At 39.7% G+C, this 15,261-nt stretch overlaps 1 protein-coding gene across 1 annotated transcript in view; it reads left to right on the top strand.

Annotated features, from left to right (window-relative positions):
• The first annotated feature begins 10,344 nt into the window (after positions 1 to 10,344).
• The window catches only part of LOC134590425 (guanylyl cyclase-activating protein 3-like), an 82,889-nt gene continuing 77,972 nt past the window's right edge, over positions 10,345 to 15,261 (top strand). Inside the window, exon 1 of the mRNA XM_063444400.1 lies at positions 10,345 to 10,593. Within this exon, the coding sequence (XP_063300470.1) occupies positions 10,363 to 10,593 (231 nt within the window). The 5' untranslated portion in view covers positions 10,345 to 10,362. The remainder of the gene's footprint in view (positions 10,594 to 15,261) is intronic.

Raw genomic sequence — 15,261 nt, 5'->3', positions numbered from 1 at the left:
TATGGGTCCACCTGTTCTATACCCAGAAAAGTAAAGCTCTGCCAATCAAATTTATTGCAAGTGTTGCAATGTAGTGGTACTATATGTTTCATTGATTTCTTTCTAATATTATTTTGGTGTTCCAGTATTCTCTCTTTTAATTTTCTGCACGTTCTCCCGACATACTGTTTCCGCAGGGGCATTGTAGCATATATACCACATTTCTCGTGTTACAATTAATATTAGATTTTATTTTGAATCTCTCTTTTGTAGTAAAGCTTGTAAAATCTTTTTTTTGTATGAATTTTTGATTTTTACAGGCTTTACATGAATTACAAGGGGTGAAGCCACCAATATTTAAAATCATGCTTTTGCGTGGAATTTTTAAGGCATAGCTGGTGGTTAATACATTTTTTAGATTTTTCGTTCTCTTAAAGATGACTGGTGTTTTTTTTGGTAAAACTTTACCTAAAATGGGATCTTTACGCACAATGTCCCAATGTTTATTGAGGATCTTTTTTATTTTCCAGTGTTGTGTGTTGTATTGGGTAATGAAGGAGAAATTGTAATTATCCTTAGAATGTCTTTTAGGGTTAGAAACTATCAGATCTCTTCTATTCTTTTTTCCTATTTCTTTGATTTCTTTGTCTAGCAATGCTGTTTCATATTTCTTTGCCACAAATTTGTTTTTTAAGTGCTCAGCTTGTTCTCTATAATCTGAATTTTTTGAGCAATTTCTTCTTACTCGTATCAGCTGGCTTTTTGGTATGGTTTCCAACCATTTATCTTTATGGCAGCTTTTTCTATGGATGAAGCTATTACCCTCCGTTTTTAAAAAAAAGCATTTTGATTGGATCTGGTTGTTTTCTACAAAGAGGTTTAAATCAAGGAAATTGATGGTAATGGTGTTTATTTCGTGTGTAAACTTTAGGCCATAATCGTTTTGATGAATGTAATTTATGAATGATAGCAGATCGTTTTGTGGTCCTCGCCAAATTAATATGATGTCATCGATAAAACGCTTCCATAGGACCAGGTTCGCTACCCAGCTATGCCCACTCCATATGTGGTTGGATTCCCAATCCCGCATATATATGTTTGCATAGCTGGGGGCGAACCTGGTCCCCATGGCTGTACCAGTGGTTTGGAGATAAAATTAATCATCAAAGAAAAAATAGTTATGTTTAACCCCTTAATGACCAAACTTCTGGAATAAAAGGGAATCATGACGTGTCACACACGTCATGTGTCCTTAAGGGGTTAAGGATATAATGAATACTATTTAGAATGAAATTTCGAAAATTAGATGACATATTTTCATCTTTCTCCATAATCCGTTCCACTGCAACCAAGCCTTTCTTGTGTTTTATTATTGTGTATAATGATGTGACATCTAGGGTTACCCAAACATAGTTAGGTTCCCAAATTATATTCTCCATAATTCTTAAAACGTGGGCAGTATCTTTTAAGTAAGAAGGCGCTTCTTGCGCATATTTTTGAAGGTGGTGATCCACGAATTCTGATAAGTGGGCAGATACAGAGTTAATGCCGCTGATGATTGGTCTCCCCGGGGGTGTTAATGGGTTTTTGTGTAATTTAGGGAGAAAGTAAAAAATGGGTATAGTTGGAAAATTATTAAAAAGATATTCCTTATTGTTTTTAGAAATTATGTTATTTTCGTAAGCTTGGTCCAACAGGGATCCTAAGATGGTGTTAAATTTTTTTGTTGGGTCTCCTGTGAGTTTAATGTAAGTTTCTATGTCTCCCAAGATTCTATGTGCCTCATTCAGATAATATTCTTTCGTCATAATGACTATAGCTCCCCCCTTATCAGCTTCTTTTATTACTATGTTGTCCATTTTTTGTAATTTTATTATACTTGCTGATTCTTCTTTGCTCATGTTGTATTTATTCTCTCCTAGGTTTTTTTCTTTTTCTAATTCCTCTAGGTCATGGCATACCATGCTGTTAAATGTCTCCAGGAAAGGGCCTCTGTCTCTTACTGGATAAAAGTGTGATTTCTTTTTAAATTGTTTCTGTTTTAAGCTGGTTTCGTCTAAACTTTTTGAGAGTGTGTTTTCTTCTTCTATTCTCCTTTTTTAGAAAAAATCTCTTAAGTGTCATTTTACGAATGTATTTTTGAACATCAATGTAAGTGTTGAAAAAGTTCATTTTCTGATTGGGGGCAAATTTTAGACCCTTACTTAGTGCTTTCAGATCAGTGTCACATAACTCAATATCTGTTAAATTATAAATTCCATAATGTTTTTCTAGTGTCTTTGTCTTAGGGAGTCCTCTCTCCGTGGATTCTCCTCTATTCTTTTTCTTTTGGGTGAAATTGGATTGATGTCTAGTGTAATTCCCTGATGGTTGTGGCGTGGTTTGAAAAATTGAGTTATTCTCCCATCCCTGTGGGTCCCTCCCTCTAAAAAAAGGTCCTCCCTCTCATTTTGATGTTCCAGACTAGTTCTTATTGCTTGGGCATAGGATCTCCTAGGGGGAGTGTCACCTCGATTTGGGGAAATTGATTCTTTTCTTCCCCTTTGTTTGGTGGGATTTTGAGTCTGTGGGACAGTGTTTGTAGTGAATGTTTTTCGTCTCGTGATAATTGGACTTCGTGTATAGTTATTGGGAAGTCTCTTCATTTTATTAGGTGAATTTCGTGCATAGTTAATTGGGGTATCTCTTATTCGAGTAGGTGAAGTATTTCTTTTATATATATATTAAATTTTCTAAAGTGGATGTTTTTTTGTGATCCCTCAAAATTCCTATTATCTCTATCAAAATATCGTTTCTGTTTATTTTTAATTTTATTGCTAGTGGAAAAAGTGTTAAAGTTTTATCCCGTCTATCTCTTTTCATTTTATTATTTTTAGTCTCTGCAATCTTTTCTTCTAAATTATTCATTACATTGCAAATTTCTTGTTCTTTTTCTTTGTATTTATTGGGTTCTATATTTTGACTATCCTCAGATTCTAGTGTTTTTATATCTAACTCTATTTGTTCTCTACCGTGTTTTTCAAATTCAATTATTAGTTTCATAAGGTTTTGAGAACATGTGTCTAAAATTAAGTCCCATTTTCTTAAGAATTCCTCGTTCTCTATACCACATGCTGGGATTTTTTCCACTCTCAATCCCCTAGGGATTAATCCCTCTTTGAGATAACCCTCTAGATAAGACACCTCCCACCACTTTTTTGTTTCCTTTACCATTAGACGTTCTAATTTGGTGAAATAATAGTTATCAGAATCCCTTAAAGGGATATTGTCTGTATTTTGGTGGAACATTTTTTCAAATCTTACATTTCTACCTCTTTGTATATTTGCAAATGAATAGGTTGCCATAATGATTGTGTCACAATAGTGAGGATCAAGATATGCAAACAAAAACAACAATATATGTGAACACAACCCAGTGAAGAAAATTTATAGTTCAAACGTTTATCATTTAAAGGGGATGTATATAAGGACTGGGAGGGGGGATTGTTTTATTATGCTGTTATTATTATTCTTCATTGCACCTTATTGCACCTAGTCCCTGAGGAAGTCCATACTTGGGCCGAAACGCGTAGGACGTATGGTGACAAGCTGTTTGTTTTTATATTCAAATGTAAGTCATTAAATACTTTTTTTACTTAACTCTGGAAGTGCACTACATTTTTTGTATATATCCTTCTCTTTTGAGATACACACATCTGCTTTATGATGAACATGTGAGGAGGGACAACAATACACTGGATACTGAAAGAAAAGATAGCACTCAAGGCTGTTTTAATTCTACAAATTTGTGAGTGACCAATTGTGATTATACACCAGTGTTAGTCCCCACACAGTTAAACGCTATGTTTCTTTATTATGTCTGTATTTAGCAGATTTTCCCCTATCCTATGTGCATATATCTATTGAAGACAGGAGGAAGTCTTCGGGGATTTACCGGGAAGCTTCACCTAGAATATTAAGGGAAGTCCTGGTTTGCTTTGAACTATAAATTTTCTTCACTGGGTTGTGTTCACATATATTGTTGTTTTTGTTTGCATTCCTTTTGTTTTAGCCTGGACCTGCAGCAGTGTTTCAAGTCTCTGCCCTTTCTTGCAGGTAAGTGCTATATATGTCTTCTTTGGTTGTTTTAGCATACATTAGGCAGTGTAGGACCTGCCAGATATGGGGTACATTGGCGTTGTTGGCAGGCTTATGCAATGTATGATCATATAGTGTGACTAAATCCCCATGATTTCCATATGTAGTACTTAGTTATTTCTCTTCTTGTTTTGCCTATGTTATCTTGTCTTGTTTTAGTTTGTATACCCAGTCCATGTACAGTCCTGTCCAGTCATGCCCATGTTATGTTCATGTTTTCCTCATGTCTTGTGTATATGTTCTGGGTTTAGCTTACTATCTTTCTCTGGTTCTGGGTTCTATTAGTTCTGTCTTGTTTTCATGTTTGGTGCCTATCCAGTGGCGTACACACAACCCATGGAGCCCCGGTGCGAAAACTGATCCGTGGGTCCGTCCCCCCCCGCGCTTACTCTGCGCGAACTGGCGGTGGGCACCTGGTCAGAGGGGTCACAGGGCTGCGACCGCGGTATGTACGCCAGTGCATGCAGATAGACATACACTTAAAGGACCACTACGGACACCCAGATCACATCAGCTCAATGAAGTGGTCTGGGTGCCAGGTCCCTCTAGTTTTAACCCTGCAGCTGAAAACATAGCAGTTTCAGAAAAACTGCTATGTTTCACTGAGGGTTAATCCAGCCTCTAGTGGCTGTCTCATTGACAGCCGCTAGAGGAGCTTCTGCGATTCTCACTGAGTGGCGGAGAGATCCCCAGCGCCAAGGGTGTCCGGCGCTGGAGAAAGGTATGTGCTTAAGACATACACACTCTCATGAACAGACGCATACACACTAGCTAACAGACACACACACTCAGTGACAGACATACACACTCACTCACTTACAAAACACACACTCACTGACACACACAGTAACACACTCACTGACACACTAACACACACTCTCTAACACACACACACTCTAACACTAACAGACACACACTCTAACACTAACAGACACACACTCACTAAAACTAACAGACACACACACTCTCTAACACACGCACTAACACACACACTCTAACAAACACACTCACTCACTAACACACACACTCACCAACACTCACACACACACTCACTAACACACACACTCACCAACACTCACACACACACTCACACACACTCACACTCACACACACACACACTAACACTTACTGACACACACACACTCACTAACACACACACACACACACACACTCACACACACACTCACTAACACACACTGACACACTCACTAACACTCACACACACTAACACTCACACACACTTTTTTTTAAAAATTTAATCCCCCCAGCCTCCCTACCTTTAGAAGTGCTGAGGGGATTCCCTGGGGTCCAGTGGTGGTGGTGCTGCTGGGCGGGTTATCTGGCTGGCGGGAGCGCGAGGGAGCACTTTCCCCTGGGTGCTCCCTCTTCAGCTCCCTCGCGCGCCGCTTACTGATACCGGAGCAGGAAGATGACGTCATCTTCCGGCTCCGGTATCAGTGCGGTGCGCGAGGGAGCTGAAGAGGGAGCACACAGGGGAAAGTGCTCCCTCGCGCGCCCGCCAGCCCGGTGATACCACGGCCAGCCTCTGGGGGCCCTGAGGTGGCCGGCTCCTGGGCCCCCCAGGGGAAGAGGCTGGCCACCGTGGGTACATACCGGGTCGCAGGGCGGCCGGGCCCCCTGGTGGGCCGGGCCCGGTCACAACCGCGACACCTGCGACCCTGGTATGTACGCCACTGTGCCTATCTCTAGTCTTGCCTTGTTTCTAGTACTGGGTACAATCTTGCTGCAGAGCCTCCCTATTCAGCTCCTGGGAGGTCTGCTTAATTTCTAAGCTCCTAGTTCCTGTTATCCGCAGAAGCTGATTCAGGGTCTTGGTATGTGGCTGCACAAACGCTGGTGCTCAACACAAGGGGGCGTGCGGTTACCCTGCACCAGACCCTGCTAATCCACCTCCACACTGTGACTCCTACTCTGAACATCAGGCATACTGGGTCCGGTCCATGCACCGCCGCCCGGATAGTGTCTGGGCCCCGGGCACCGGACCGCCACCCGTGACACTGACAACATTAAAAGTCAGATCCGTGAAGGAGCGGGTATGGCAAAGAGCTACTGATTAGCATAACATAAATATCATTTATAAAACCAGGAAAAGGTGGGCATGGATAGTGAACTGATTTGGTGGTGCAATGGGCCACTTGACTAGTTTTGCCCCCCAGGCCTAAGGCTGCTAGCCCCCCCCCCCCACCCCTCCGCTTCTGTCCTTGTTTTGGGGGGCAATTGGACTGATGTTTTATCGCCCTTTTGCCTCTCCCTCCCCCGCTAGTTTAAATACATCCAAGCAAAACCTATGAACTGCTCACTGAGAACATTTGTTCCCTTTTGAGAAAGATGCAAATCATCTCTTTTGTAAAGTTTATTTCCAATCCAAACAGAGCTACCATGAGAAATGAAGCCAAATGCTTGTCCCCAACACCATTCATCAAGCAACAAGTTAAATTTCCTAATACGTATCCGCCTGTCGTGCTGAGTGTTATGCACAGGCAGAACTTCATAGAATGACAGTGTGGAAGCAACTTGACATATATCCTTGGCAAAAACATTAAAAACTTCCTTTACCTCTGAAACCTCATTGCAAGCCAAGTCATTTGTCCCTAGATGGACAAGTTCATCCAATTCCCCTTGCTCCCTGCTTTGCTCGTTTAACAATACAGTGTTACAAATACGTCTCCTGTCTCTGTGAGCAGTAGCTCCAGGAAGACATCTCACAAGACCACTATTGTCCAGCTCCACACCTCTTATGATAGAATCCTCCCCCCCCCCCAACAACAAATGCTTTCTATTAGGCCTCACCATAGTCTCCAAGCTTGTCTCCATAATACCACTACACACGGTGCCTGAGCCTGTCTCCACAACACCACTACCCTCGGTGCCTGAGCCGGTCTCCACAACACTACTACTCTTAGTGCCTTAGCCTGTCTCCATAACACCATTACACTCAGAAAGTGCTGAAAATGAATTATGTAGAGCAACAGACTGTGCAAGATGCCTTTTATCCACAACTCTAAGTTTACCAGATCCTACAGTAATCCATCTGTCATTCCTAGTACGTCTCTGCGGCAGTGGCTTTGCAGCAGTTCCAGCCTGAGTTTGTTTACCAGATAATTTATAAATCACTTCAAAAATACAATCTCCCGCCGCAATATAGAGAACTGTCTACATATTAGACAGCATCTAAATCTTCAAAAAGTGAAACGTGAAACAAATGCATTACAACTATTACACCGAACTGAGTCTGCCATTTTAATGAGGTGAATAATGTAAGTCAAACAAATCTTACATTTTTATTTTTTGTCCTCCTGTATACCTCCAGAATATCTCCAATCACACACTTTGAAGCAGCACTTACATGTAGCTATATTAGCCAAGCTAATGACCACAACCCTTATGAAACTCCTAAAATCACCACTCACTAGGAATGTTTATCACCTGAGTAGGCCTATGTTTATTTGCAAACAATAGCTAATTAACCAACAATCAATAGCAAGCATCTAGCTAATCAAATTAAATGCCTTACCAATTACCAACAGGATTTCAAACCTTGTGCAATCAGTATCCAATAGATGAATCTTACCTGTAACAGTAAAAAAAGAAAACTCTTAGCAAAATCTTAGACTGTTGACTATTCTGTAAAACTCCCCAGAATATTTCCAATCACGAACTTTAAAACAGCAATTAGATGTAGCAACCAAGCTATATTCCCATAAAAATCCCATAAAACGTATACGTGGGGGGGAACCATTGTATTCATGAAACATCACTGAACAGAAATGTGAGTGTTTCAGTGAAGTAAAATGAATAATGATAATGATATCATCAGTGAAAGTACAGTTTTTATGTGAAAAACGCAAAAAAGAAATCTGAACACCAACTAGGGTTTGTGACTAAGTGGGTACTGCAAAAGACTGGACATAGCCTATATTGAATACTCTGGGATATGTTCTTTTTCAAATGGTATGCCATGGTGGGGGTAATTTTTATTTCTGGGCTGCCATACGGTCTTAAAGGTAACCTAGGCCAAGCAAACCTATCTACAGTAAAGGAAACAAATATTTGATCCCCTGCTGATTTTGAACGTTTGCCCACTGATAAAGAAATGATCAGTCTATAATTTTAATGGTACATGTATTTTAACAGTGAAAGACAGAATAACAACAACAAAAAAATCCAGAAATACGCATTTCAAAAAAGTTATAAGATGATTTGCATGTCAATGAGTGAAATAAGTATTTGATCCCCTTTCAATCAGCAAGATTTCTGGCTCCCAGATGTCTTTTAAACAGATGCAGTTTGTGTGTGTTTGTGTAGTGGATGCGTGTGTGTTTGCGTAGTGCATGCAGTGTGTGTGCTATATATGTATATATGTATGCAATAAGCCAGCCAGGGCCACTAGAAGCAGGTTAAAGTTTACTGAGGCGGCAAAACGCCTCTGTCTAGGTGCCACCTGGAGCCATGGCTCCACTGGGGCCAATGGATGGGCCGGCCCTGGCCATACAGTATAGGTAACCTAGGCCCAGCAAACCAATTTTCAATATTTCAATGTGTACAAACATAAATGGACAAACCCTATATTTGACACTGTAACTTTCCAAAACCCCATAAAACTTATACATGGGTGGTATCATTGTACTCATGAGACATGACTGAACAGAAATGTGAGTGCTTCAGAGAAGTAAAACGAATAATGACAATTAAATCATCAGTGAAAGTACAATTATGTGAAAAATGCAACAACAAAAAAAATCTGAACACCAACTTTGGCTAGGATTTGTGACTATGTGGCTACTACAAAAGACTGGACATGGCCTATTTTGAATACCCTGGGATGTCTACTCTTTCAAATGGTATGCCACGATGGGGGTTGTTTTCATTTCTGGGCAATCTAGGACCAGCAAACCAATCTACCCGATTGCTATGTGTAAAAAAAATGTAATGGACAAGCTGTATATTTGTCCATGTTAATTTTCAAAACCCCATAAAACCTGTATATGGGGGTTACTGTTTTATTTGTGAGACATTGCTAAATACAAATGTGTGTGTTTTATTGCAGTAAAACCTAACAGTATTATGACATTCACAGTTAAAATGCCATGCAGAACTTGAAAAATAACAAAAGGTGTTAATTTTTCAAACTTTATTCGATTTTTTTCATATAAAATTGAGTTCCATATATGAATATTTGATATTTAACCAAAGATCTGTTTCTCCTGAACAAAATTATATATAATAAGTGTGGGTGCACGTAATATGAAAGAGGTAAATTATTGTTGAACAGACATTTAGTCAAATTTGTGGTTAGTTTAACAAATTTTTTATCACAACTTGTACATTTGGCTCCATCCTTAAGGGGTTAAAAATGCAAATCCTAATAAAATCTTATTCACAACAAAAAAGTAAAGGTGACAAATGATCATTGGAGTTGCAGTTCTATAACAGATGCAGACCACCTCTCGTGTAAAACTAGTAATAAAGTAAAAATTTGAGTTGGTTTGTAGAAGGTTATTTTTCATAGATGAATTTCACAATGAAACCTTTTCATTGACTTAAAGGGTTTCTACAATCCTTTTTGTATAATATGTTTTAAACTGAAACTCTGCACTCATAAATCAGAAATGGTCTTGGTGATTGGAGTAAACCTATAAGATTTCTAGACGTGTTTATATGGATATACATTTTGTCTACAGGTACTAGAGAAAATGATGAAATAACTGCTCAACTTCACCTGAATAAGCCATTATTTACGTTGTAATTTTTACAACTGGTGCTATAACACCATTGTAAAATCCACCTCTAAGAATATCATTAATACTCCCACCACTGATTGCCTTCCCTTATTTTTTTTTGTAGTATTATTATGGTTTTTAAAAAAATGTTTAAAACATTCTTTTAAAAAACCTATTTGAAAAGAATATCATTATTGTTGGTAGTAGCAGTATTTTATTTTATATATTGTATAATATTCAGAAGAAAAAGATAATAAACTGAATTTGCAGGTTGACAATTTCAAAGTCATATTTATTACCCAGACTGCAACAAATAAGTTTCTACTATGATCATGAAACGCTTTTAACTACTTGAGTAGGCACTTAATCCCACCAGGCTTCTATTTTTACACTTATGCTCCTTTCTCTGTAACAAGCTTTAAGAGGTTTAGACGGATCTATACTGTTTATGAACTGTGTTTTGGGAAACATTTTGAGGCGTGAACGACTTTGTGCTGTACTGTGTATGGAATTCAGAACAGAAAGCACTTATTACATCAAAATGGGTGCAACTAATTCAACAGCAGATGACATTAATGCTATGGAGATACATCACTGGTACAAAAAATTTATGAGCGAATGTCCATCTGGGCAGCTCAGTCTGCATGAGTTTAAAGGATTACTTGGCCTGCAAGGAATGAATCCTGAAGCAAACATATACATTGAAAAAGTATTCGGTACCTTTGATATGAACACGGTAAGTGATTTTACAATGTAGATATCTACTAAGTGGAGTACATTGTTGTCAGAGTAGTATATTTATTGACAATGTAGTTCTAGAGGAGTATAACATTAGAGTTAATATGTTGACTTTATGGTTCATTCAGTCACTCTCCCATATGATATTTAACAAACCTATTTGTTATCATTTTTGAGCAAAAATCATGCCCAAAAGAGGTTATTAGGCAGCCCAGTTCTGGGTTGCCTCAGTCACCTGTGCCGGTCGGTGTAACTAAACCTGGCACAAAAATGCAAATATCTTTGTATGTGCAGCATTTCAGACAGAAACACTACACAGACTCTTACCACCATCACCACTTCTAGAAGCCGAAGTGGTCATGGCTGTTGGAGTAACCCTTTTACCTCAAACAGAAGTAAATAAAAATGGTCATTCAAAAGTCCATTCAGATTTTCATTACATTGGAATTAATTCTGTTTACAAAGTTATTATAAGCAAATAATGCCAACATTTATATCAGGACTATACAGTTATATGTAGGGACTATAAAATAAACAAGTAATTGACAGACCAAAATATTGGTGACAGATACAAGTGTTGAACAGGGCTCTGCTCAATCAAGGTTAGTATCCAGGAAGAAGTAAGGTAAAGGAAAGCAAGAAAAAGAATAACATAATTACCAATATATTTTCTATCAAAATTACTTATGTTCACCGGTGGAATTGACAGGGTAGAAACATTGTGACTGCACCTTGTAGTTCCATATGTCAAGGGGAGGGGGAGGGGGAGGTGACCTGCCCAGTTTTGACCTGGGGCCCAACATTTCCTAAAAGAAAATTGGGAATCTCTCAAATGACCATCAAGCAATGCCCAATAAGGAGGTAGCCTTCATAAAAATGTTCCCCAGGATAACTCTGAGCACCAGAAAAAGGGACTGCCTATAAAGGAAGGACTAAAAAAAATATTTTAATATACCTTTATAGAGGTACATCCACTTGGGGAAAAATAAATACAATAAAAATAAAATTATAACATTAAGGAATAAATACAAACACACAATAATTGTGACAAAGAAAAACATAAATATTTCAGATGTGGTAAGACTGTAGCTATCTCAATGTAGCTATGGTGCAATAAAGATTGACCACTAAGGAAATTATGCAGCCAATGAGTCTCTCAGTAGTGCATTACTACAGATACAGGGGTAGTGTATTAATTATCTTAGAATGCCTTGGAATGTAACGCTGTCACCATGTGGGTATAAACGTATCTCTTTAGTCCCATTGTAATGATACATTTAAAACACTCATTATGATATGAAAACAGTGCTGAATGCAAAGCTAACATAAGCTTTGCAATATTCGTTTGTATGAACAGTTAGATTGCTTGTAATGTATTGCCTTGTTATTGCACACTGAAGAAACCTATAGGGCAGTCACTATAGTGGAAAAAAGCTGATAATGCAATTTGCTAAACCCTGCTAGCACAATTGTTGTATACAAATTGCACTGTCTTCATGTGATGATTGCAGTGGGTAAAATCCATTAATCTAGAATGAATAAATCACTAACTACAAAACAGAGCACCAGAAAAGGGACAACCTTTTCAATTTATTACACACAAATAAACCTATAAACAAATCACTGCAGATAGCCGGGCTGATCACTTCAGTGTGAGTTAACGAATACTGGCAATATGCCAGACCTTCCAATCTCGGATTAGCTGTTGTAGTACACACTCTTAAAGTGAAGTTATTGCAGATATTGCAGATAAGATAAAATCCCTGCGTGTGTAGTAATATCTAGTTAGGCTTAAAGCATAACTAATAAATAATCCAATATACACTATAGAGAACCTGGAACGATAGGCCCAGTGAGTAAATACACTCTGAGGTAACGTTATTACAAATATAAACCTTAGCTAAAGGTATACCTAGAAAATGTAACAATGCTGCTAACTAAAAACTCAGCAACTGTACAGATTCCACTTGATGTGAACAATCTACTCATGCATAACTTAGCATAGAGATATAATCACCTGTGGATCAAACGTTCGCTGTGGATAACGTGGGTAAATAAAGGGTTCATACAAACAGCTATATACAGAAAATAAAAGTCCTAATTGGTTGATTATACGCCGCAGATATTCTATGAGATTTTCCTCCATGTGACTCATTCTACCCCTCAGCCCCTCCTGGTGTATCATCCCCCCAGCCCCTCCATGTGTCACATTCTCACCACAGCCTTTCCATGTGTTTCATCCCCCCACCATGTATTTTTCTTCCCCCAAGCCCCTCCATGTGTCTCATTCCCCCTCCATGTGTTCCATCCTCCCCAGCCCCTCCATGTGTTCCATCCTCCCTCCATGTTTTTTTTTTATCCCCATTAGCCCCTCAATATGTCTCATTCTCTCCCCCAGGCCCACCATGTATTCCATCCCTCAGCCGTTAAATGTGTCTCATTCTCCCCCTAAGCCACTCCTTGTGTCTCATCCCTCCCAGCCCCACCATGTTTTTCATCCCTCCTAGCTCCCCTGTCTTATTCTCCCCCCATATTTTTCATCCCCCACAGCCCCTCCATACGTCCCATTCTCCCAGCCAGCCCTTCCTGTGTCTCAACCCCCCCCCCCCGCCCCAGCCACTACATTTGTTTCATTCCCATCCATTTTTTTTATTCCCTCCAGCCCGTCCATGTGCCCCCCTCCCCTCCTTCGCTCCCTCTGTAACTAACGCTTTTATTTCTGGTGATAAACACGCTTTCGTATAAATTCACCCTGCAGGGTAATAAGTAGCACTAAACAGTAAAACTGCAAATGTGGGAGGAGACCTAACACTGAAAGCACTATATGTGCTAATCGCAATACTGAGAAACAGTAGGAAGTCCATAACACAATGTTAAACGTTGAAGACTCGCAGCAGAAGACCTTCTATGAATAGATTGCCCAAATTCTGTAATAAATTTATAGATGCAATAACAAAATGAAAAATAAAAATCAGAAGTCATAGTCTTAAAAATATGTTTTAAAGGACCACTATAAACACCCAGACCACTTCAGCTCAATGAAGTGGTCTGGGTACCAGGTCCATCTAGTGTTAACCCTGCAACTATAAACAATTTACAGTAGGGTTAATCCAGCCTCTAGTGGCTGTCTCACTGACAGCTGCTAGAGGCACTTCCGCGCTTCTCACTGTGAAAATCACAGTGAGAAGACACTGACGTCCATAGGAAAGCATTGATAAATGCTTTCCTATGGACTGTTTGAATGCACGCACGCGGCTCTTGCCACGCATGCGCATTCAAAGATGTCGTTGGGAGGAGGAGGAGAGTTGGCCAGTGCCGAGGGAGCCCGGCGCTGGAGAAAGGTAAGTATTTAGCCCCTTGAGCCAAGCGGGAGGGGGACCCTGAAGGTGGGGGGAACTAAAGCTCTAGAAAATGTGAGTGTGATACCTTCTAGTGCTTTTTTACCTTTCTATATATTAATTTTACCTGCTGTATTGCCCTATGAGATGGTGTGTTTTATCTTTTTAGTGACCACAAAGGAATCTCTAAATGGGGCATATTTACATATTATATATCACTATTTGTGGTACACTGTCACAAACAAAGACTTATTTTAGTGCGCTGTTTACCTTTTTATTTTTGTGCATTCTGGGTTTAGTGCAGACAACTAGTGAAGTTTACCTTTTTGTGACAGTAGTCACCATTGCTGGGGGCTGAAGATGCATACTTTACAGGTGATACTCGAAAAATTGGAATATTGTGCAAAAGTTCATTTATTTCAGTAATGCAATGTAAAAGGGGGAACTAATGCAAAGCAAGATACGGTAGTTCAAATCGTGATTTGTCATAAGTGTGATGATTATGGCTTACAGCTCATGAAAACCCCAAATCCACAATCTCAGTAAATTAGAATATTACATGCAATAAATAAAACAAGGATTGTACATAGAACATTATCGGACCTCTGAAAAGTATAAGCATGTATATGGACTCAGTCAGGGGTCAAGTCCTGGGGAATAAAGTGCGGGAACTCACTCGAGTTCCACCCTCACCCCACCACCAGAAAAAAACAAAACTTGCATGCATATATAAACACGTACACACACACTCACAGACACACACACAGACTCACAGACACACAGGTACACACACACACATACACACAGACTCACAGACACACAGGTACACACACACACATACACTCAGACACACACACGCACTCACAGACACACACGCACACACTCCCAGACACATACACACACACACTCCCAGACACACACACACTCCCAGACACATACACACACACTCCCAGACACATACACACACACACACACTCCCAGACACACACACTCACAGACACATACACACAAACTCACAGACACACACACTCACAGACACACACACTCACAGACACATACACACTCACAGACACATACACACACACACTCCCAGACACACACACACTCCCAGACACATACACACTCCCAGACACATACACACACACACACACTCCCAGACACACACACTCCCAGACACACACACTCCCAGACACACACACTCCCAGACACATACACTCACAGACACATACACACACACACTCCCAGACACATACACACTCCCAGACACATACACACACACACTCCCAGACACATACACACACACTCCCAGACACATACACACACACACT

The sequence above is a fragment of the Pelobates fuscus genome, chromosome 1 (genome assembly GCF_036172605.1).
Source record: "Pelobates fuscus isolate aPelFus1 chromosome 1, aPelFus1.pri, whole genome shotgun sequence".
Classification (NCBI taxonomy): Eukaryota; Metazoa; Chordata; class Amphibia; order Anura; family Pelobatidae; genus Pelobates; species Pelobates fuscus.
This window is presented reverse-complemented; position numbering and strand designations above follow the sequence as displayed.